Here is a 23,524-nt window from a genome sequence, read left to right on the forward strand (position 1 = left end):
GGCGGCGGCGGCGGGAACTGTAGTCCGCCGGCGCGCGCATGCGCGGGGAGGGGGGGGGGGCGGCGGTCACGTGCCCCGGCGGGAGCGGGCGCCGCGCGCGGCGCCGGAAAGCGCCGGGTTATTGCGGATCCGCGGCTGAGGGGCCTGGCCGCCCGCGGGAGCCTCGAGGCGCCCCCGCGGGCCCATAAATCGGCTTTATTTTTGCGGCGTTTCCGACAAGCCGTGTAACGCTCCGGCGATGAAGCTCACCCGCCACCGCCGAGGTCGGCACCGCGCGCGGGGCGGCCGCGGGCCCGGGCGACGAGGCGGCGCTGCCCCCGCCCGGTGCGGCGCGGACCGACTGCAGCAGGAACGTCAATCGGGTGAGGCCTAGTGTTGGTTTCTGCCGTTGAGAAAACGGGTGACTTCGGTGAAAAACGGGGCAGGCGCCTCCTGGGCTGTGTGAGCCGTTGCTCCAGCAAAAGTAGCTTAAAAGCAGCTTGAGGTGGCAGCTCCGGCCGCGGTCAGTAGACTCCCCTCGACCAAACTCCTCCAATCCCACTGCGTTTTTCCTCTCTCTACAGGAAAATAATCACATAAAGCCATTTCCAACATCTTTATTCGCCCCCACCGAGGATATAAATAGCAGAGGAGTCTGTCTAGAAATGTCATCTTCAAAAGATGCATCTGAAATTTTTTGCTAGAGAGTCACAAATCCTTAAAAATAGCATTGCTTTAAAAATACAATTATATTTTCGTGTTTTGTTTGGGGTTGTTTTTTCAGGTCATTCTGCAGTCTGTTGCACTCGTTTAGTTTATGTGTGGTCAATCAGCATCTTAGTCTTACTGACCGAGAATCTAGACAAATTACCTGGTTCACTCAGATGGAAAAAAAAAAAAAAAGGCAAAAATTATTTCTAAAACTTGAGGTGCTAATTGTATGTTAGTCCAAGTACTGTAAATACTGTAAACAGTTGAGGAAGTGTTTACAGTGGGCAGACTCGCGCATGTGAGTGAGGTTACACCGATGCCACGTCTGCGCCACCAGAGGCTTGTCGTGCTTTGGCCCCGCCGTGGTCCTGCCACATCACTCAGTAGTCCTCGCTGGGCCCCCTCACCAGCGTACACTGCTTTGTCACAGAAAGCTCAGATCCATCCCTTTGAAGTGAATGTGTTCCAAAACACAACAAAAATGTATTCCTCCTTAGCATAAAACGTCTATTCCCGTTTTTAGTTTCCATTGTGCTGTAAATTAACTGAAAGTGCGTGGCTGCTGGTACTTCTCTGTTCTTCTTTGCTTTGAAACTTCAGTTGATGAGGAATGGTGCAGGTAGTGCCTGAGCTGCAAATATCATGCAACAGCTTTTGATGTGTTTATTTATTTTGATGAAAACCTCACTGGGATGAGCACTCAAGGCATATCGGAAGGACTTCACAAATCTGTAATGGCCGATCCATAAAACATATCTTAAATATTCCATGCTGGTGGTGGATTTCTTGGTCCTTTAGGTTTTGAAAATCGATTTGCAAAGCCTAGGAAGAAATAATTTTTTTAATGCAATAAATTCTGTGTGGTTTAGATGTTGTTGATGTAATTCCTTAAGATAATACAGTATTTGAAAATACTTGTAATTTCAGATCTTTCCCGGACTTTAAGATGTGGTGGACTTAAAGCAGCCTCCTGTAGTTTTAAGCCAACTGGTGCAAAACCAGTCTGTGAATGTGTCTACCTGACAAATACTGTCATTATAGCATGAATATCAAGATAACTAGATTTTATGCCTAATCTAGTAGATGACTACTCTCTAGTAGAAGAATTTAAAAATGGAAGAGATGGTATTTCTGCTCTGCCGTATTACAGCACATAAGGCAGCAGCTAGAGGCCGTGCTACGGCTTTGGCTTTGTCTTCCGCTGTCTCTGTGGCCACATAAAGGCTTTGAGATACAGGAAAGACAAATACACGCTTCAGACTGTTCACACACTGAGACACATTTGTCAGAGTAGGTTTCGGGGTTTGTGTTTTCCATCCTTACCTGTTATTTAAACAGTTTGTGGATAAAGTTGTAAACATGTAAAAACCTAATAAACATTATTTGTAATGTCTGTAAATTTTTAGCATTCAGCCTGGTATCCGCATTTAGACTTTCAAAAAATGGGTAGTTCCCACACCAAAACATAAAGACAAAAACATACCAAAGTTAAGGAAAGACCTCGAGTGGTTTGACGGGGCAGATTCTGGTGGTTTTGTCAGCGAAGGTGGACTGCAGATGCCTAGAAATAAAAAATTAGACCGAAGCAGTTAGTCCCTGTGGTAATTCCCCGAGGAGCTGGACTGGGAGACGCCTGTGGGAAAAGGCGTACGGACACACACACGACAGCGCCAGGCACGGACACGATCGCAGCACGAGACACAGTTCAGTGCTTTCCACGCTGGCAGAGCTTGAATGCCACACAGTTTAATGACATTATTTACTCATAGCAGGGAGCGAGTGTATGTACTACTGCAGCGCAATCCACTCCCAAAATGTTTTCTCAGAAGTAATTTAAACGGTTTTTAGCCACCCTATTTTCAAGATACGCATTTTGATTTTAGATCCAAGGCAGCTTAATGAGAAACTCCTTATTTATGCTCCACATAGACCGGGCAGAATCCAGGATGGGGCTCACGTTCCCCACAGCACCCCTATCCCCCATTTTTAGAGTGTCCCACGACATTGATTTGAGCAACCTGAAGAATTTGGCATTTTGGGTACACTGGAGCTGTCCCCAGGGTACCCAAAGGGCATTACCAGGGCATGACAGCATCCCTGCGATACTCCTAAAAGAAATGTTGCTACCCAGCTGGGCCGGCGCAGCCCTGCATGTCCTGCCCCAAAGGAGGCAGACGTGTGGGGCATTTCACATCTGACAGGGTCAGGTTCTTGAAAATTCAGTCCCACATATTTCTTCATGTACTTGCTTAAAGCCATCAGGAAGATGCAGACTTACTCTTTCTTACGTTTTTCAATATTTTCAAGCTCTGTAGAAAAAAAAAAAAAGGTGCCTTGTTGGAAAAAATGTATCAAGCAGTCGATCAGTTACTATGATGAAGGGAATTCACTGATAAATTGAGATGTATCACATCTCGTAAGTAGTATCGTGCCTAGACTGAAATGCAGAGTTCTGCCATTCACTCTGTCTCTGCCTTTTTTCTGGCCATCCCGAATGCCTCCGGTTTGTATCATTCTTGCTGTTCTTCCCAAATGCTTTTCTGCTCCACCATAACATCCCAAACTACAATTGCTCATGAGGATAATTAACAAGGGCCACAAGAGGCGACTGGTGATGAGCAGAGCCTGCCCTAGGCAGGAATTCAGACTCCCCTGGAGCAGCTTTTCCCAAGAGGAACTGGCACTCCGGGCGGACGGAGAGCCGAGGCGTTCACACGGGAATGGCTGTGTTCCCTGTTCCTAGTGCAGACAGGGCTTTAGTTTGTGGTTCTACAGCAGAGTGTTTTTATTAGTGTTGTTTCCTTGCCCTAAATATAAGCAGTCTCAAAGCAGGCAATTTTCACAGGGTTAGCAGTGAGAAAGTAGCAATAGCTGTAACTGGAACGATCTCTTCTCACCCCCACCCTTCTCAAGAGCTTGTGTTTGGTCTTGTTTCTGTTACCTTGCTTCTCCTGAAGCATTTCGTAGGCTCTGACCACGTTTCAGAAGCATTGTTCTCTGAGCCCGGGGGACTCGTCGTAGAATTTCTTGCAGCAGGCTGCAGACCTGGGGACATACATCAGAACATTTTCAGTGGTCATTCAAGAACCCTCTTGCTTTTTCCTAAGTGCTTTGTTGTTGCTTTTCATTTCCTGTAATGCAGCAGCTCTAGAAGTTTCCAGCAGGTCCCCTCGTTGCATTTACTTTCTTTATATCTGCAGAACTCCTGCAGTTCAGTCCTGAAGCACTACTGTTGGTAGTGCGTTGAACAAGTGGGGCACCATCTCCTCAGCTACCCACAGGTTTAGGTGTAAGTGTAAAATCTCAGTTATATGCCGAGAAAATAACTCGTCACTCACTCGCTGCATCAGCAAGAACAAATGACTCCGGGGTTCTTTCAGGAAGTGGAGGAGGAGAGTTAGAGCGATCCCGGGTTGTCTCTAAGAAAGCAAAGATAAAACAGTTGGTTACCTAGCTTTAAAAAAAAATATATATATATATCTCCTTTCACTGAGAGATCCGGAGTACTTTAACCGGCATATGTCAATCCTCTCAAGGGAAATGCTCAACATGCAGCAAAAGATGCAACAACGCTTGGCCCAAGGAGGCTGCAAGGAACATCGTCATGTGTGGGGTGAGGCAGGAGCTGATTAGGAAATACAGAACTAGCAGTTTATTTGGTTGCAGAACTGTCTAGTTCTGTTTAGAACTATTTAGTTGCAGAACTATTTAGCAACACAATATTTTCCGTTGGACTGAGCACAGATCCTAAAGACGTTTACCGAATACGGTAAAGCGGCTTCAGTAAAAAGCAGACCTTATTCCCAAAGACAGTTTATCCCAGCATTAAACTTATACCTGTTCGTGGGCTCCGGAGCTTCACACTCTGGAAACAGAAAACAAGGAAGGTATTTGAAATTCCCACAACCAAATGTCGTTCTCTTGCACACAAGCAAGCCAGAGAAGATGAGGAAATGATGTTACGCGCAAACACCCTCCCACACACACCTCCATGCTCATGTAATGGAAGATAGACTTACGCCTTATTGTTTCACTTCACAAAGCTATAATTCAACTATGGGATGATCAAGAGATGCCTAAATTTGGTTCAGCTCCTGCCTGTTCCACAGGGCAGTGTGAACCTGAGTGGACCACTAACTTGCTGCCTTCATTATGCTTCTATAAAAGGGACAATATTTTTACTGCCTTGTATGGGATTCAGGACCCCACAAATTAACGTTTGGAGTAAAGTAGATGTTGATAAGGAGGAGCCTGACTGGGACCACACCTTCCTCCCAATCCTGAACCCTGAAATAATTTATGGAAAGTACAGAGTGCCAAAACTAGGGTCTTTCTCACAGAGGGAAACATGGTGAGGAAATCGGCATAGTGATAGTGCTGGAGAAGAGATAAAAAGCCACTTACGTACCTTACATGGTCTCAGTCTCACTGAGTCGTTAAACATCTCCGAGTGAGACTCACCACTCCACTCCAAAGAGGTTCCGATATTTGTGTTTCTGTCTGGAAGCTGAAAATCAGAAGCAGCCAGAGGAAATTGTCCTAGAAACAGTTGAACACAAGAGAGGTGATTTCTCATCGCAGGCAGCCCGAGCAAAGGCACTGCTGGATGCTGCGGTACCACACAAACATGGGGAGAGCCCCCAGAGCACTGCTCAGCCCCTGCTTCGGCAAATACACTTACCAGATTCACCGGCCACAATAAAGGACTCGGGGGTTCGCTCGGGCAGGGGCGGAGGATCATCATCATCCGGCTGTGGCAGGGTGGCTAATTGGGAGACAGGGACAGATTACCTGATGGCACGACACAGCAGAAGTACAGACCTTTGCAGAGCCTCCGAGAGCTGACTGCTCTTGCCCAACCATGCACCAGAGATGATGGCTAAACACCTCTCAACTGAAGTTAAAAATCCACATATTCCTCTGCACCAATTCACCTGCCACTAGCTACACAAGGGCCCCCGGGGCAGACGTCCAGCAGCGTTGGCCGCAGAGTTCCCATTGCCCAGGGGAAAATGACGAGCGCAGCCCCAGCACGCAGCCAGGCGGCTCGTGCCGCAGCTCCCAGCGCTGCCCAGGAGGCTCTGCACCTAGATAACGGGCACGCTTCTGTGGCACTCAACACTGAACCCCCAGCAGGACAAAGCGAAATGTCCAACTGGGCCAAGACTGACCAGAACAAGGAATAATTCTACTTTCTTCATGTGGGGGGTGATGGTTTTAAGGCTACAGATCTGGGCAAAATGCTAATATTGAAGTCCTGGTTCTCTCAGTCTCAGTGGGATGTCATGACGCATGACACCCTGCAGAAAGGAGTGGTTTTTTGACCTGGAAACAAGCTCCTCAGAGAAAACCATTTCTGGGAGCTTTCTGAATGCTTCTCGTATCACCCTGTGATCCTAGTTAGTCAGCCCCAATTCCGGCCTTCCTGTGAGAGCCCTACCAAGATGACACAGTGGTCCAGCGCAGCTGCATAATGTGAAGCCCAAAATCGCGCTGTTCTGAAAATGTTTATTTTTATGGGAAAAATTTAAGGCAGGATGAAATGAATGTGAGGCTGAACCCAGTTGCTCCCGTGGCAATGCAGTCCCGAGGAGCAGCTACAGCCCTGCCTGGATGCCAACAGGTGCCTCTCGCCCCCCCCTCCATCATGCCGCGATCCCCAGGGACCGAGCCCTGCTCATCGCGGTGTTGCCCCACTTACTCAGGGAGGACATCCCACTCGGGGAGGACATCCCTTCGTCACGCAGCTGGGGAGCGCAATGTGACACGGCCCTGGGCGGTGGGGAGCTGGCCACGGCAGGCTGCAGCGGGGCACTCACGGCACAGGGAGGGAGACGCGCATCCTGCTCCTCTGCAAAGCACTCAGCCAACACGGGGGACACAGGGTCATCCGGAGAGAGGGAAGAGAAGTAGGGGTCTTCTGCTGAGCAGCAGTAAGGGTAAGGACATTGCCCGTGTTTCCTGTGGCTTGGGGGGCCATCCACGTCTCGGCTCAAGTGGTTCGGCTCAACAGGGGAAAATCCATCCTGCTGCTTCACCTGACGGCTTGAGTAGCCGGCTTTTAGCAACTGTGAACTCAAAATGGGCTTTGCATCCCCTCCATCCCATTCCCAGCCTTCTCCCTGCTGCGCCAGCACAAAAGGGGTCGATGTGGTCCGTGTCAGAGGTGCTCTGCCACGGGGCCCTCTCCTGCCGGCTCCCTTCTGTTCCAGGTTGAGAAGCAGCTGCTCAGGAGAGATGCTGTTGAGCTCCAAACTGCGGTGTTTCTGAAGAGCATCCCCAGCATCCCACTTCTCAGCGGCGGCCACCTTCCTGCAGTTGATGAAGTTCAAAGTGCCGAAGGAGATGGCCTGTCTGATGGGCTGGACTCCACATCCAGAGCTGTCGCACGCTGCCGTGGCAGACGACGACGTCGGGGAGGCTTTGCTTTGTACCGCCAGAGGAAGACCTCGATGCACGTCCTGTTCCTCTTGCCCTGAGCTGCAATAAAGCACCACGATGTGAAGTCAAAGACATCTAGCACTCAGAAATCTGTGTTAACCTACTAACAGGGCCCCACAACATTGCTCCTAAGAACAGATCCAGGAACATAGAGCCCGGTTCAGCCTCCAGCAGGAGCACAGGGAAGGACTGTGCACCCTGGTGCACCGTTCAAACACCATCAAACGGAGGCCTTTACACGGGCAAACTACACCCTCAGTGCAGGCTGTACGAAAGAGCAAAATTATTTACAGAAAGCAGACACTGCAAACTACAACATGCCCACAGAAAGATCCCACCCCCTGCTGAAGCTGCCACCATCGGGAACCCTGACTCCTCCAGCTGCTGTTCCTGCAGCAAGAGGCACCGGAGCGGCACGTGCAGCTGTCAGATGGGACCAGTCAGGGGTCCCAGTCAGGGGACACAGCTCCAGACAGAGCGGGACCAGCACTGGGGGGTGCCAGGGGCGGGAGACTTCTTTTATACTGCCGTGGGAGGCGTTTTCAGTGCGTATGGGAAACACCGTGTAAGCACAACGTGAAGCAGACCCAAGGGGAGAAGAGGGGGCAGATAATGGCACGCAGGGAAGAGGCTGAGACTCAGTCTCATCAGCGAGAAAAGAATTGTTAGGAACAATCGTGAGGGTCAGTGGGACTCAAGGGAGGCGGCAGATCCTGCGACTAATGAAATGCAACCTTCAAAGAGAACTGTGTCACGCATCAAAAAATGCATCTTCCTGAAATTGCATGGGCAACTGAAAATACCAGCCCAGGGGATACTTGTGCTGTGGCCTTACCAGGTTAGTAAACTCAGAGAATAAATATCCTCCACTGGAGTCAGAAGTGGCTTGGCTACAGGATGCCTTGTTTGTACCTAGCAAAAGAAAAAGTTATAAAACAAGAGTGAGGAGAAAGAATGCAAAGAACACAAACATGCTATTTCAGGAGTTGGAAATTGTGCCAACTACTTTTAATTATTAATGCAGTTTGGAAATGACAAACACCAACTTGAAAACACCGAGTTGGAGCTAAAAACTGAGGACAGAGCCTCCAGAACAGCAATTCCTGTCAGCACCCCTTTGAAGTGAGCACAGCGAGCCGAGCAGCCATCCGACTGTTCCGAACACCCGCAAGCCAGCCTGCGCAGACATCTCTGCCGTCAGGACCCTGGGTGGGCATCGGCCCGGTTCCACGCGTGACACTGCAGCCATGACCATCCCCCATGCTCTGCAGAGCACTTTCAGAGGGCAGCGAGGTTTAGGCAGGCGAGAGGTTTGGCCAGGAGTTACAAAACCACATCCGGACTTGAACAGTTTTCTGCATTTTGTGTCAACTTAGTCTTGCGACTCCTTTGCTTACAGGCTGTCCACAACACAGAGAAAGAGGCCTTTCCAGCTCTCTTCTCCCTCAGCTCTGCCTTGGAACATCCTGCAGATCCTACGGCAAAACTGAGGCACGAGCCCCATTGCAGGATTCTGTTCCCAGTTCTTTAGACAAAACCTCCTGACAAAATAAGCTAATTGTAACCTTTCAGCCTTTGTCTAAGAATGGTAACGCATTTACTTCAGCCAAATTGCAAACAGCTACACAGGAAAGGTGAGGTTCGTGGCAGCAGTTGCTGAAGAACAGCAAGAGCAAAGAAAAGGTTAACCATGGATGTTTTGGATGTTCCTGTTTATGTCCAACTTCACACCAAGACCACATCATTTTTCCTTGGAGCTGTATCAGATTTGAAAGATTTGACATGTTTTTTCACGAGATATTTTAGCCCACCCTGCCACAGACAGGCTGTAATGCTCATTTCCTCACTAGAGCACCACCACGTTGCACTTTTGGCCACCTTTGTACCCAAAACTTCCCAACCTGCACTGAAAGTCACTCGGTTCCTTGCAAGCACTCCACAAAGACAAGTTTCACTGGCACATCCACACGGAAATCAGATGCTACTGTAGAAAGTCGATGCTTTTCTAGTCACTTATTACATTAAACAATTACCAAAGTATATAGAAAATGGTTTTGAGACCGAAAAAAATTTAGCTCTCGCTTGGGGCCAAATCCTGGGATAAGCATTGCTCGTTGAGGGAAACAGCTGGATTCTCATGGGTTAACTTGAAAGGAGGCTCAGTTTGGGCACCAAGGGTAGCAGAAAACACGGGGACTCATTCCAGGTCTGCAGAGGAGACCCTGCAGCAGGAATCCAGGCTGGAGCTGGCATGCCCGAGGTGCGAGAGGCAGCGTGTTTGTCCTGGGGACTTTTACCTGTGAAGCAGCAGAATCTTCCTGGGCATCGAGTGCTTTAATCTGCCTTTTGAAGAGCTCAATCACCGCATCATAAACCAGCTCATACTGCTCCTGCGGTCCAGACAGATAAAGCAGACATGAGAGCCAGCACCTGCGAGACCATAAATGGTCACCTGTACCCAAATCAGGCATCAGCCCCTGAGAGAAGCTGCCACTTTCCTGTCCGTTAGCAGGGTGAATTCTCAGAAGAGGTAGAAGCCACAACTTTCAAAGGGTTCAGACTGAAGCATTTGGGGTTTTTTTAGGTGCTCAAGCAACATTGTTCTGCATTGAGCTTCCTCTTCAGTCTATCTCAGCTGAGAAGAGTTCCCACTTTATCTCCTGGACAGTCCCTGGTTTCACAGCATAAGCGCCCGATAAACCAGACTGCAAGCACTAAGCTATTCCAGCTGCCTATGAGGAAATGGTCAGCTACCAAATTCATTTCTGCAAAGTCATTCTTCTCTTCAGAAAAGGGACCTCACAGAACATCTACATGCCCCAGTTCCCAGCAGCACAACTGCTCTGTGTTTCCTTACTGCAGACCCTCCTGGGGAGAAGCTGAGGTCCCAGTATGGAGCGTATACCAGCTGGCAAAACTTCCCGAACGTACCTTGGTCTGCACTATGGAAGGCCTTTGCGTGCGCATTTCCTGGATCAGACTAAAAATACTGAAGTTCACTGGAACAATCTTGCAAGAAAGAGAAAAGACAAAAAATTACAGACAGGTCTAATTCCATACAGCTTCCAAGGCATGATGCAGTTTAGAGCAACGTCCGAAATTCTGGCCTGCAACTGCAGGAATTTTTAACAAAGGACCTGCTTTAAGTGCTGTTTTTTATTATGAACCAACTTGCCTCCTCCCTCCTGTCTTGCACTCCACAGAAAATGCCCTTTTTATAAGAGCATTGCTAACAGCTGTGAATAGCACGAAGGATGAGACACTGATTTCCCAGATCAATGGGGTCGGGGTTGCTGCGGCACAGACAGCAGCCACTGCCGCAAGTCCCAGCAACCCGCCACAAGGCCAGGCATTACTTCACATATGTTGTTGTTGAAGAGTCAGAGTAAAGCAAGTTGTTAGCTTGGAAACACTAGATTTCTGATGCTTAGGTGCAGAGAAACAAATGCAGACGGTAAAGTCACATTGACCAGCGAAGGCCAGTGCAGAGCTGGGTGCCACAATCTGAAGGTCCTGCCAGAGGGAGCAGCGGGAGGGAGGATTCTGCCCCATCAGCACAAGCATCGGGGGCTGCTTGCATCGGGACGGGGAGGGGAACAACGGCAATGGATGGTGCACATAAAATGCAGAGCGTAAAGAGAGAGAAGCAGCTCAAGCTGGGAACGGGGTGTCAGCGGTTTGGCCATCGCCGTTCCCCAGTCAGGCTGCGGCGAGCTCCCATTCGTGTCACCTGAAATGCACCTGCATGCAGTCAGAGGGGTGCAGGGGGAGTGAGGGGGGAGAGAAGGCGAGGCGGGGACAGAGGTGCAGCGTGCTGCGCGCTGGAAGGCGCCGGCTGGGCTGACACTCACGCCGTCCTTCAGCAGCTTCTGGGTGTAGTCGATGGCACAGATGACTCCTGTCCTCCCGCAGCCAGCACTGCAACGACAGTCACGGCAGGGTCGCTAGCAGAGGTCAGCGGGTGGGAGCGCTGTGTTTTCTAACAAGGATATTTGAAAAAGATCCGCAGCCTCCTGTGACCCTCCCGTCCCACACCACAGGGAGTGCAGACCTGCACCACAGCCCTGCTGCAGCTTCACCCGCCCCAGGAAGGCTCCCCCTGCCCACGGCGCTGCTGCAGCCTGGACGACACATCTGGAGCTCCTGCGGGCACTTCTCCGTCCTGCTGTGGCAACCAGCCCACACGGGGACATGCCCGGTGCTGGTGGTCTCCTCACCACACATACTATTGCTGGCCTCTCTCCTCTCCTGCCAGCCGGCCATGCCAGCTGTCCCCAGAGGACACCTTTGCCTTAGCATTTCCTATGAGAGGAGCTGGGCCGCAGGTTTGTGCCAGCTGCCACGCGCTGCAGCCACCCGTCCCCGCCGCTGACAGGCTCACCCACCTGCAGTGGACGCAAACGGGGACGCTGTCGTCCGGCTGGTAGCAGCGAATCTCGCTGATGAGCTCCAGGATGGGCTCAATGGATGAGGGGACGTCATGGTCCGGCCAGTTTTTATAGTGGAACTGATGGACAGTGCGGATTTCCTGCAAGAGGAGAGGAGCGCTGGCACACCCGGGGCTGGCCTGTGCTGCCAAGGGGACACTGCCGCAGCCGTGTCCGACCCGGCCGCCGGCGCAGCCAGGGGAAGCTGGCGGCTGCAGACATCTCCAGCTCCCATCCGCACCGGGGGGCAACGGTTAGAGGTGCAGTTTGCAGACGGTCGTGTTAGAAAAGGAGCGTTGCCACTTCGTGACATTTTTGATGTTACCTGCTGGCCTCACTTATCCGGGGTCTGATTTGCCACGACTGACAAACAGTTTGAGAAAAAGAGGTTTGAATTCATTAATTTTTTACTTTCTTCATTCCTTCAGCTGCTGTCAAGTCTAAAATAGCAGGCTGAGCACCATAAAATTTTCTGCACAAAGTGTTTGCAGTCTGCACTGCATATTTTAATATATTATTTATATAAAAAAAACTAGCTGAATGCAATTCCTGCCTTGGCCTTTCTTACTTACCTCATTCAGGGTCACCTTTAAAGTCCTAATCACGTACTCATTTTTCTTCTCTTCAGCTTCCTGCAGAACAAGAAGTTAGAGTCACATTTTCTGCGGACGATGGGAGTTTCCAGCGCACGTGGTGCTCGGGGCAGCTGCACTCACACAGGCGACGGAGAAAGGACCGCACTGCAGGGGAGAGCCGCCCGCCTCTGCCCAGTACCGCTCGCATTTCTTCTGTTGGGAGAAGCAGGACACGTTTGGTTATTCGCCACCCGCGCTGTCTCCTGTCTCACTTTGCCAGACAGACTCGTGCCGGGAGGAGGCCAGCTCTCGCTGCCGGCCGGCTCCAGCCTCCCCTGCCCCGGAGCCACCATTGCTGGGTTCCCCCTTCCAGAGACGCTAGCTACACTACTGGAAACTGGCTTAAGAGTCTGTAGCTGGAGACTCAGGAAACAGCCCGTATCAAACAGAAACTCGCTGTTGCTAATGGGATTTCATAAAAATCTGCATCTCTCCATCCTGCCCCGGCACTGTCACGGCAGGGGCCATCTCTGACGTGACTCACCTTTCCCATTTCAAACTCCATACAAGCCATGACCACAATCTGCAAAAAGAAGGTTCATTAGAAAAGTCCGAACACAGGTTTCTTATCCAGGCAGCAAAATCACTTGCGGGTCCTTATCAGCAATGAGGAAGTTCTGTGGGCTGCCTTCCCCAGAGCCCTGGACTGCCAGGCAAATCAAACCCATGGCCACGGCACAGCAAACCGGGGACATCACCCACGGCCCGGGCACAAGGACCTTTCCCGCCCAGAGCCCGAGTGCAGAGACAGCCACGAGCAGAATCGTGTCTCAGCACGAGCGTGGAGGAGGCTCGCGGGAAGGATGCAGGGCACACACAACATCTGGAGTAAAACCCTGACACCCCTGCTGTCTGCTTAGTCAAAAAGGACTTCTGGCTGGCTGTATGGAAAATTTTTCTTTAAAAAAGAAAAAAAACCAAAACCCCAAAAAACCGAAAGAAAGTTATATAAATCTGCACCTTACCAGGACTTCATACTCCCAAATCATCCTCCAAAAGTCAATGACAGTAGTGGGGAGAGGACCTTGGGTTGCAATGTATGCTCTTGGCCCATAGACGCCCTAAAACAGCACATGGAGACATCTTCGCGTAGTTCACTAGCGGAAATAATCATCCCTCTTTCTCAATCTTACTTCTATTCAATGAGCCGATTAAGGATTTAGAAGGGCTTTTATATAGTTAAATTTTAGACACCTGTATTAAATTAAGCAACCAGAAACCAATGGTGTGCAAGCCCCCCAAAGGCAGCCCCAAGCCAGGGAGCTGGGCTTGAGGTGGGACCTGCTCCCAGAGACCACCAGTTCCTGTGGTGCATTTGGGAGCTTGGAGGTGGTGTTGCAGCAGCTGATCCGGCTCTGCAGGGTGCGGCGTGCCACAGCTGGGGCTGTTGGCCAAAGAACGAACCGTGACCCCCTTGTGAAGGTCTGTTCTTCTGCAGACAGGTTACACGGAGCCCTCAGTCATTATAGTCGAGAATGAAGGAAACCTGTCTATCTGTCTGTCTGTCTATCAGAGAAGGGTTGTGGGCACCAGAGAGTTCCAAAACACACGGAGCTCCTGATGGAGAGCCAGCCTGCGTTGGCCTACCCTGTTGGCTCGCCGCTGCGGTGGCGCTCAGCTGTGCTGCAGTGCAGGGCTTCCTGCCTCTGCTCTGCTTTCAGGTAAGGCGATTCTGGCCACAGGCAATTTTGCACCACTGTCACCCACCAAAGGCAGTAACACCAACGGGGAGGTCGGGGCTGTGAGCCACAAACTGTTCCACCACCCACCCCAACGTGAGCACGTGTTCCCTGCCCCGTAGCCTGGTGCCCTTGTGCTGCAAGGGGTGTTTGTGAAGGGCTCGCTGGTTGCACGCATTTTCTGTACGTCGCTTTTCCTTGAGCACAGCCCAGAAACTACTGCACAGTCCTTTCACTCTCCACAGCCACAGGACCTGCTCCTCCCGCCACAACTCAACCAGGCAGCACTAACAGCGGATACAAACACCTTTGCACAGCAAAACACCACGAAAGACACAATACCTTGATGAAGTTGGCATTGATGTAATGAGAATCTGCATCTGATGTGATCAGGGACAACTCCACTCTGCTGTGGTCAACTGCAGGCACAAAAGCAGAAGCAGCAGCAGTTACTGTTAGTCTTTCATGGTGGCTGAGCTCCTCAGACTGCAGCACAAGGTGCTTTGAAGGAGCACACACACTGAGAGCTCATCCCAGAAGCAATGAGTGGCTGCGCAAGCCTCCTCCCACGCTGCTGACAGCCCTGCACAGAATTCATAGAATCATAGAATTGTTAGGGTTGGAAGGGACCTTAAAGACCATCTAGTTCCAGCCCCCCTGCCCTGGGCAGGGACACCTCCCACTAGATCAGGTTGCTCAGAGCCCCGTCCAGCCTGGCCTTAAAAACTTCCAGGGATGGGGCTTCCACCACCTCTCTGGGCAACCCGCTCCAGTGTCTCCCCACCCTCATGGTGAAGAGCTTCTTCCTAACGTCCAGTCTGAATCGACCCCTCTCTAGTTTTAATCCATTCCCTCTAGTCCTACCATTACCCGACATCCTAAAAAGTCCCTCACGAGCTTTCTTGTAGCCCCCTTAAGATACTGGTAGGCCACTATAAGGTCTCCTTGGAGCCATGTCCTACGCGCAGGCAGGGACCAGCAGGCTCCCTTTCGGGGTGGTGGTGCTGAGGGCTTGGGCAAGAGCTGCAGATGCTGACGCTGCCCTGGTGCAACACCGATCTCCTCTCACCATGGAGCAAGCCAAGCCTAGAATCACCCTGCACTCCACCTTACAGGCTCAAATGAGGTCTGTGGGTTTAGATTATTATTTTTTCAAGCTAGAATGGATGAAAGGGACAGTCTGCTCCCTTCCTAGGACAGACCCCTCTTTGCAGACTACTGCACCAAGCCAGGACAAGCCACAACAATTTTTAACTGTAGTCTGCTTTGTACGTCATGGAGACACCTTTGTCCAAAGCCATTCTCTACCAGGCCTTGCATGTGGTTGCGCTACCCAGAGCTTGCAAGGGCAACCACTAGAGAATGTGCTTCCTACTGAATAGAAGTTCTTCTGTCTGTAGAAAATACATGCCAAAGCCTTGCCAAATACTTGCCAAACCAACAGAATTCAAAGCCAACTGACAGCAGTGACATGCTCACAGCCAAGCAGCTGTGCAGGCAGATCCCGGAGGAAGAGAACAGACTCGAGCTGGCACAAAAAAAGGCTGAACAGGAACATTTCCAACCTACAGGGTAAGATGTCCTTGTATCTGTTCTTCTTGATGTTCTCTGGTTGCTCAGATGCTGCTGTAGGGTAGACTTTATCCGATCTGTACTTTGTTGACTGCCTTTTCAGCTTCTGTGATAAAAGAATGGAACAAATTACAGCAGATGCACTACATACAACACACTGCTAGAGAGTACGTGTGAAGGTCTCTGGGGGTCAGGTTCACTACCACAAAGCAAGGTCTGCACCATTAATTCTTTCCTCAGTGGCTTTTCTCCAGGTACTCAGAGCAAAAATAGAGACAGAAGCCACCTGAGAGCCCCAGCGCGGGCTTCTGAGGAATGGAAAGTGTGTGCTGAGGCAGGGCCCACATGCAGCTTCTGAAGTGAAACGATGCGTTTGTTCAGCAGATGAAGCATCACCCGCACAAATAAGTGAGACACAGGGAGCCATTCTCTGAGACACAAATGGCACCCAGATAAGAGGAGTAACAATGTTGAGCCACCTTTGACAAATGATATCAGAAAAGACAGATGAATCAATTGATTTTTCTCACTTTGGTAAAGACGCTCCCATCTGTAGCTGCAAACAGCGAGGCTCAAGCAACTAAAGGAGCACAAGCGATGGGAGCAAAGTAGCTGCAAGCACTGATGAAAGAGAAAGGAGTCGTCGTCCTAGGGTTGGCCCTGAGGGTTTGAATCTCCCATCTCTTTCATTTCCAGGATAAAGCTGCAGCACTCCTGGAGAGTTCAAGCATCTTTTTCCTGCCAAAGCATAGAATTTTATTTCACTGACATCAGCTTTTAAATAACGCACAATGTTCATTCCCATCAACTTTGGAAGCCTCATTCTCGCTGTATTTTTTCTTTCATAATTTTTTGTCCACCTAACCACCAAGGGGTGCTTTGATTCAAAACAAAAGGCCATTTCTCTCATCAGTGTCTCTATGATCTGACACTCCGAAGGGCGAGCCTGCCTTTCACTGCCCTGGAGCCATCCCTTCTCCTGGGCATCGCTGCTGGGTCCAGGGAATCGGGATGACCCAGGAGAGCACTCAGGATCGCGGGCCTTTATGAAAGAAAGGCGTGTGGGGGGAAAAGCAAAGGGAAGGGACCACGGGCACGCCTGAGCTGGAAGGCGAGAGGGTTTCTCCTTGTGCGCACCTCACGGTGACCTACCCGAATCCCTGGAAGTGGGAACGGTGGCTCAGCCGCTCTCGGCATGGGGAGAAACGGTTTGGAAATGCAAGCTATCACCATTGCCTGTTGAGGCTTCTGCACTTGCCAAAGTGGCCGACCACTCGGGCCATCCTGGGAGGATCTCCTCCCGGTACAAGAGGAAACACGGCCCTGACCACTTCTACCTGCCATTTTGGTCAGAAAATGAACTGTACGTTTGTCTGCGAGAACTGGCACATGCACTGAGGCGCCGCAGCCCTCGCGTGGCCCAGCACAACTCCAGCACAGCAGCGAGAGGAGGAAATTCAGCAGCCTGTGACAGCACTTTGTTCCATGGAACAACAGACTGTCACTGCAGGCTGAGATTAATCACTTCCCCCCAGCTCAGACACCTGGAAACCAAGCACTAAGCTTTTCCCAAGTGTTTGAAGTGCCAGTCTCCACTGGTGTGGCAGAGCAGGGCTGGATCTCGCGGGGACTCCTCTGTAAGCCCTGCACCTTCCCCAGAGCCCGCTGCCTGATGCGGCCCCTCTCCGGAGGGGCAGCTCAGGGCCAGTGGCGATTCTGCTGTTGGAGACACCTCGGACCTTACAGAGGTACCAGTTCTACCCTTCCCCATGTCTGCTATCACTGGGCAATGCCTTTGCTTCTCAGAGCAGCCCAGACAGCCTGCCAGAGCAACCTTCCTCTAGCTGACAGACCAGCAGCCATCACCAGCCACCAGCTTTAGCTGAGACCTGGGCTGCCGTCTGAGACCCACCCCTGCCACCCAAACCAGCAGAAAGATGTCAGGAGCTCACAGATCAGGGCACTGCACAGACCTCAACCAGCTGGGCACTGCAGAACGCAGGGGAAGGTGAGAGCCATCAGCATTTTTTGCAAGTTTTGCCTTTGGGGAAGAAGAAAATGATTTCCAGGAGGGGCCGGCAGCACCGCTGGGCATAAGGCACATGCACCCATCGCGAGTGGACGCACAAGCCCTTCCGCGTAACAGCGCTGGAGGTTGGAGCAACGGCCCCTCCGGCTGCTCGGACGCCGTCTCCTCAGCCCTGGCCAAGGAGCCCAGAGTCGATGGGGGAACAGTCTCGGGTCCACAGAGCGTGCGTCCGAACACCCACTCCTCAGGGGGTGCAGGGGGGTCTGTTGAAATGGAAAAAGGAAAAGCTATGTCAAATAGCCACCGGAGATCCCTGGCAGGGACAGGTGTATCGCTGATAGGACAGATTGCAGTGGGGAGAAGGGGCGGTGGCTCCATGTTCCTCACTGTACCCCCAGTTCTGTCACCAGGCGAAGTGAAACTGCGTCTTGACAAGTGCATTCGCAAAGTAGAAAACAGGAAGCTCTCGGGTAATTATTTAAAAAGCAGACAGTTTTACTTTGGAAGCAAACTATTAAATTACTCTTCTACCTTTACCTGTCCTTTACCCCGGTTAACTCCTGTGTCTATTTCTGCTGTAAAATTAATAGAAAAATCTTATTGTCACATGCAACTCACACCCCTGTTTGAGAAGTGACCGAGCAGTTCCCTTTGAAACCAGCTGAAACACAGAGACGTGCCTTAAGCGAACTTACCAAAAACTCGTCTGCAAACTCTTCTCGGTTGAGCTTCTTGCCTTGGGCCCTTTCCAGGTTTTGCAGCAGAATCTGCCTCTGGTCCATGTTGCCGTTGGCGGAGCGCGGCTGGCCTGCCGAGCCCGGGAACGGACATGTCAAGTGCGTGCGGCAGCGGAAAGCGCCAGCCCGGGGAGCGCTGGCAGCAGGCTGTGGTTTACTGACTTCATCACAAGTCTTAAAGGAAATCAGTACGTAACAGATATCGTGGTCAAATAACAAAACAGAACACAAGGCCTGGGGCCCTAGCGCCTCCTTTTAAATCCACACGCACACCGCGTGCGCCGCACGGCAGCGTGGGCAGCGCTGGTGGCAGGAGCCGAGCTGCCCCGTCCCTTCCCCGTGCACAGCGCCATGAAGACGGTCAGTGCTGGAGACCAGGGCCCGGCACCCCAACACCTGACTCCTTTGAGCACCGGGCCGGGCTGTCGCCAGCAGCACGGCTCTGCCGGCCGCGGTCAGAGTGGCGAGCATGGAGGACACAGGCGCCCGGCTGCCGCCCTCGGGCTGCGCTTCGCTGCCGGGAAGAGGCTTCAGACTCAGAATATGCTGCGACTAGAAGAGCCCCTAAAGCAGCGTGCAAAATCCACAGTTCCCCTTCACACTTGTAACTTTAGCCTGTTTTACACATTACCTGCAAAGTGTTTTGAAGGAACACTTCAGGCAGACGCTGAGCACCTGAACCCGGCTAGCCCATCGCACTCCCTCGAAGTGCACAACCGCTTCTGAACAGAGAAAACCCATCAACAGCTCTTCCAGCCACAATTCCCCACGTCTGGTGCCTTGTGCCAGGAGAGGGGGTCAAATCTGACTCCAGCAGACTGCAGAAATCCAATTAATTATGCCAGCCTAATTCACCTCACTCACTCTCCGTGACATTTGCGGGCACTCTAAAAACCCCCAGCACCCAGTGGAGGTCATGCTGAAGTGGGAAGGAGAAGCAGAGAACAAAATTCTCTAAGGCCATCCATTTTCTCTGCTTGCAGAAGTGGGGAAAACTAAACTAAACACAACCAAGCTAAAACCAACAATCCTCCAAAGAAACACGAAAAAAGGTATGGGAATCACAACCTTGATCTTTCAATATCTCACATTTTGCACAAAAACTTGAGCTGTACCAAGTCTGTTTCTCTTTCCAAATGTAACTGCTCATTAAATGTGTGCCCCTTCTGTGTTTTCTTGCAGATCGGGTACAGAACAGCTGCAAGATTTCTGTATCCTGCTGCTAAAAGGCAAAGGGCTGCTGATCGCTCTGAAAGAGCCCTCACTTCATTTAAAATAATGTCAAATTTTAATTTTGCAAAAACAAGACTTTGAATCACCTGAGAGGAACAGAGATCTTTAAAATAACTAATGGAAATTTGTTTTAAAACAGATATTCCCGTGATGAGTCCAGAACACTAAGCAGGAACCCAGAAGCCTTGAATAAGAGTGAAGCCCACTTCTATGGCTAAATTTAATAGAAACACAAGAAGAAAAATAAATTAATAAAAACAAACATTTATTAATTTTTTTCTTTTAGTGATAAAGAATATCTTGTACATGTTCTTTATGCGTAGAGTTTTGGTTGCATTCTCCTGAAGAAACCCAACAGCATTTCTCCCAGGTAAAACAACGAAAAGCCCAGCTTCACCTTCTGGAAGGTTGTAGAGCCCTTTCTCTCAACTGTCCAAGTTCTCCTGAAAACAAACAAAAAACCCCGTGAGCATTTGTTTCAGAAAAAGAATTCGAGGCAGGTTTAAAGGAACCAGCAGGAAGAGAAGGACGCGGGATGCAGGGATGATGTGACCCTCTCCCGGGCCGAGTGGGTCTGTGAAGCTGCGCGAGAAGGACAGTGCTTTTTGTATGGCCCATCCGTCATTATTATTTTGATTCTCATCTAAGGGAGCGAGCTGAGCTCCCAAGATACTGAGAGAAGGAATTAAACCCCAAGACCGAGACGCAGATGGGAGTGCGATGCCGACTCCAGTAAGACTTCACCGAGGCGTTCGGCAAAGCCGCGCTGCCATGGCTATACGCAGTTAGTTGGTGCCCATGTCCTGGGGACAGGCTGGGTATCGGTGGCAGCCGTGCGAGGCAGGAGGGAGAGGCGAGAGACACAGAGGAAGGACCATAAGCCTCCAGGCAAACATCACCGACACCTTCGCATCCTTACCCATCCGCCGTGGGCCTCAATGTAGTTTCTCACTTGAGAATTTCCATTAATCGCTCTTATGAGGTAGCTGGGATGCACCATAGCTGGGACTTTCTTAAGAAGATACATTAGCAATTTTGCAGAAACACAGAGAAAAGCTCTCTCGTAGGCCAGCTCGGGGTTCCGGTCACTCCAGCTCCTGCTGAGAGAGTCCACGGCAGCCCCAAACTTCTCCATCTGCAAGCATCGAGAGAGCAGTTTGAGCTTCTTTTTAAATGACAATGCGATAAGTCAGTCTTGGCTCAAAATCCACCATCCAGCTAAATTCCCACGACTCGAGCAGGTGACCCCGCAGCTTCTGGAGGCAGCCAGGCAGCGCCGGGCCCTGGGGCAGGGCTCTCCTTGCTGCGGCTCCTGCCGGCTGCGGATGAGGGACTGGGAGGGCCGCCACGGCCCAGCTGGAGCTGCAGCCGGCCCGAAGGACAAGAGCTCTGGGCTGGGGCAGCTGCGGCACCCGCTCTGCCCTTCACCGCAGTCTTCCTCCTCCTCCTCTTCTCCCCTCCGCACTTGCTGCCCCCACCCGCTCTAGACTGGCTCTTGCCATGGCAGCTTGGCCCGGGCAGTCCCGGGCTTCTCCAGTGATAAAAAGCATCTCTTCTGGAAGAGAGAAGGAGGAAAGGCAGCTCCCACAGTGCCTTGTCTGGCGTCTGTCCCGTGTTGCAGTGGCGAAGGGAGGCTGTGGGGGCCGTGCCCCGTCCCCCCAGGCCCCTGGCTCCTGCAGAGCAAGCCGCGCTGCTCCCCGGCCCTTCCTGTTCTCCGACACAGGGCGAGACGAGGGTGCCTGCAGACAAGGCAGGGCAGGACGGGGTGTGCTTTACCTCTCCCTTGAGCACTTCAGCAAGATCCTTTGAGGAAATGTGTTCAAAATCCATGTTGCACCGGTCCCCCATTTGCCGCAGGCGACTGGCGATCACCACTGCGTCGAACGTCTTCAAGTCATCTCCTATACAGGCCAGGCGTCTGCCAACCGAGCTAGCGTCATACCCGGCTGGAGGCCGCCCTGCAGAGAGAGGGCAAGGGGCAGAGAACACGGTGCCACAGCGCAGCCGCTTCGGCTGCCTCCAACACACTGCCCTTGGCAGGCGCTGCCGTGGTGACTGCCTCCAGCGCTCGGGAGGTCAATCCATCTGACAAGATGCATTAGGAAGTGTAAAACCAAAGTCCCTAAGAAATGGCATACGGCCGCTCAGGTATTCATTGCCTCACAGGGACCAAGGGGCTCTGCACCAGGGGTTTGTGCAGGACTCCTTCCTCCCACCCCACCTCAGCTGCTTCATGCTCAAGTCGCGGTTCATCCCCGCTCCCGCTTCCCCAAGGGCATCCCCCTAAGGCCGCTCTTATACCCCTCTGGGTTTTGGCAGCTCCTTCCCCCCAGGCTGCCAGAAGGGGGGTCAGAGGACTTGGAAAACCTCTCATCTCTCTCTTCCGACAGCAGTGACACAGCAGCACCGACCGGACAGCAAAGTCCGGCCTCCATCCCCCCGTGTTTTGAGGCTGCAGATCATCCTGTGCAGTCTTTGGGGAATTTATATATACTTAAGGTCTCTTCTGAGCACATGCAAATTGCAATGTTTCAAAGTCTCGTAGTAACCCAAATTTGGTAAGGTTTCCACAAGGGAACAAAAGGCATGTTTTACAGATGTCAAGTACAGAAAACCATTGGAACTTCTCAGCTACGGTACATAAAGGGGCGAGGGGGCCTCAGTTAGAGCATTTTTCCCTTAAAGCATCCTGAGGGGAAGAATTAACAACAGAATATTATTTATTGTTTCTGAACGTTACCAAAGGAAGGTTCAGCCAGGAGCTACCCAACAGTGAAGGTTTCAGCAAAACCATTTCCACGTTTGACAAAGTCATAAGGAACTGAAAGCAGGATATTTCGACATAAAGCAATGGGCAACACGATCTGGAGGCATCGCTTCCTGATCCACCCACCCTCCCTCCCTCATCCAGCCCCGAATTCCAGCTCAGCTCCCCTCCTTCGGGCGCCGGCACTCAGTATCCGCAGCCCAGGGCAGAAGCCCGTGTCTCCCGGGGCCCTGGGCAGTTCCCCAGCCCTCGGGACAGCGGGGGCAGAGGCACAATCGTCCGATCCAGGAGAGGGAAATGAGCAATACATGAAAGGAGACTTTTCCTTTTGGCAAAATGACAAACTTCCATGAAGCTTTTGAGAAATTAACTTTGTTTGCTATCTGGTGTCAGCAAGATCCCAGCGTCTCTTGGGACATTTTAACTGGTTTGTTGCCAAGAAAATAATGGGAAAATCAACACAAACACAGGTGAAATTCTGGGTTTCTTGCAGCATTGCCCAGCAAACCAAAGTAGCCCAAATGATATTGGGAGTTTGTGAAGCAAAGACTACATTCTGTCTTACATGTTAAAGCAACTGGTTTTATCCAATAAGCAATATGAGCTTTCTTTTTGTTAATGACAATTAAAACTTGTCCCATCCGCTTGGTTCAGAGCAAGTTACTGAGGACGGGCAGAGCCGTGCGAGGCTCGGCAACCCCTTCCCTGCCAGCAGCCGCAGCCCCGGTTTGGGGAGCGGGGGACGGGGCAGCCGCCCCTCACAGCCCCTGATGCCAAGGCAGGCTGCGGCGATGGCTGCCCGACACTCAGACGACAACACCTTGCTCTAGCTTTTCCCCCAGAAGAGGTAACTTGGAAGTCATCGCAAGCCTGCGTGTTAGGAAACTCAACAACCGCAACTACAGCCTCCTTCCTTTAAGCACTCAGTCAAAGCGCTCCTCAGTCGTCTGCACCAAACCAGCCATTTTTCCTCCCCCGAGAGGCCTTACCTTCCGAGTCTGTCTCCAGGTTCCGGCAGTCACTCTCATCGTCACCTAGGAGGTCTGAGAACAAGGCATTCACAATGCACTCCGTCTGCTTCTCAAAGGTCGCCATTGCAGCCTGTCTCCCCGGCGTGGACACAGGCGATTCCGCTCACACCACACTCCTTGCAGGTGAGCTTTGCCTCCGGATTTTGCTTTCCTTTACCCAGAGCTGCACAAGTTCTTCCTTCTGGGAAGAGCACGACCCCTGACTCCTCCCCGGGACAGCAGGATGTGCAAATATTTGCTCTCAACTGTTGTAATTCAAGCTATGGGTGTGGTTTAGTATTGA

At 51.4% G+C, this 23,524-nt stretch overlaps 2 protein-coding genes and 1 long non-coding RNA gene across 3 annotated transcripts; 1 reads left to right on the forward strand and 2 right to left on the reverse strand.

The window, feature by feature from the left end:
* The first annotated feature begins 51 nt into the window (after positions 1-51).
* On the forward strand, positions 52-19,689 carry LOC141733543 (uncharacterized). Its single transcript, XR_012584332.1, has 4 exons — positions 52-362; positions 12,187-13,854; positions 15,273-15,444; positions 19,583-19,689. It is a non-coding gene; the product is annotated as an uncharacterized LOC141733543 (long non-coding RNA).
* On the reverse strand, positions 581-19,664 carry PTPN22 (protein tyrosine phosphatase non-receptor type 22). The gene is made up of 21 exons (XM_074564034.1): positions 18,169-19,664; positions 15,442-15,550; positions 14,215-14,291; positions 13,159-13,254; positions 12,678-12,716; positions 12,275-12,346; positions 12,131-12,190; positions 11,517-11,659; positions 10,983-11,049; positions 10,063-10,140; positions 9,429-9,521; positions 7,967-8,043; positions 6,392-7,170; positions 5,372-5,455; positions 5,099-5,229; positions 4,528-4,555; positions 4,029-4,109; positions 3,632-3,735; positions 2,969-2,999; positions 2,174-2,251; positions 581-1,512 (listed from the first exon to the last, which is right to left on the reverse strand). Exons 1-21 carry the CDS (start codon positions 18,253-18,255, stop codon positions 1,448-1,450), a joined length of 2,379 nt encoding a protein of 792 aa, XP_074420135.1. The 5' UTR covers positions 18,256-19,664; the 3' UTR covers positions 581-1,447.
* BCL2L15 (BCL2 like 15) lies at positions 19,688-23,305 on the reverse strand. The gene is made up of 4 exons (XM_074564039.1): positions 23,200-23,305; positions 21,220-21,401; positions 20,363-20,578; positions 19,688-19,886 (listed from the first exon to the last, which is right to left on the reverse strand). The coding sequence occupies exons 1-4, from the start codon at positions 23,303-23,305 to the stop codon at positions 19,869-19,871; spliced, it is 522 nt and encodes a 173-aa protein (XP_074420140.1). The 3' UTR covers positions 19,688-19,868.
* Positions 23,306-23,524: the final 219 nt, after the last annotated feature.

The sequence above is a fragment of the Larus michahellis genome, chromosome 21, assembly GCF_964199755.1.
Source record: "Larus michahellis chromosome 21, bLarMic1.1, whole genome shotgun sequence".
Lineage (NCBI taxonomy): Eukaryota > Metazoa > Chordata > Aves > Charadriiformes > Laridae > Larus > Larus michahellis.

What these genes read in the sequence shown, in the direction of transcription:
- PTPN22 (XM_074564034.1), bottom strand. Translation starts at nt 18,255, where the DNA reads ATGGACCAGAGGCAGATTCTGCTGCAAAACCTGGAAAGGGCCCAAGGC. An exon ending in TTTGGGAGTATGAAGTCCTG is followed by an intron (nt 12,717 to 13,158) that starts GTAAGGTGCAGA and finishes TTCTTTTTGCAG; the next exon opens with ATTGTGGTCATGGCTTGTAT. An exon ending in TGGAGTTTGAAATGGGAAAG is followed by an intron (nt 12,347 to 12,677) that starts GTGAGTCACGTC and finishes TTCTCCCAACAG; the next exon opens with AAGAAATGCGAGCGGTACTG.
- BCL2L15 (XM_074564039.1), bottom strand. Translation starts at nt 23,305, where the DNA reads ATGGCGACCTTTGAGAAGCAGACGGAGTGCATTGTGAATGCCTTGTTC. An exon ending in CCTGGAGACAGACTCGGAAG is followed by an intron (nt 21,402 to 23,199) that starts GTAAGGCCTCTC and finishes CTCTCTCTGCAG; the next exon opens with GGCGGCCTCCAGCCGGGTAT. An exon ending in CTGAAGTGCTCAAGGGAGAG is followed by an intron (nt 20,579 to 21,219) that starts GTAAAGCACACC and finishes CGATGCTTGCAG; the next exon opens with ATGGAGAAGTTTGGGGCTGC.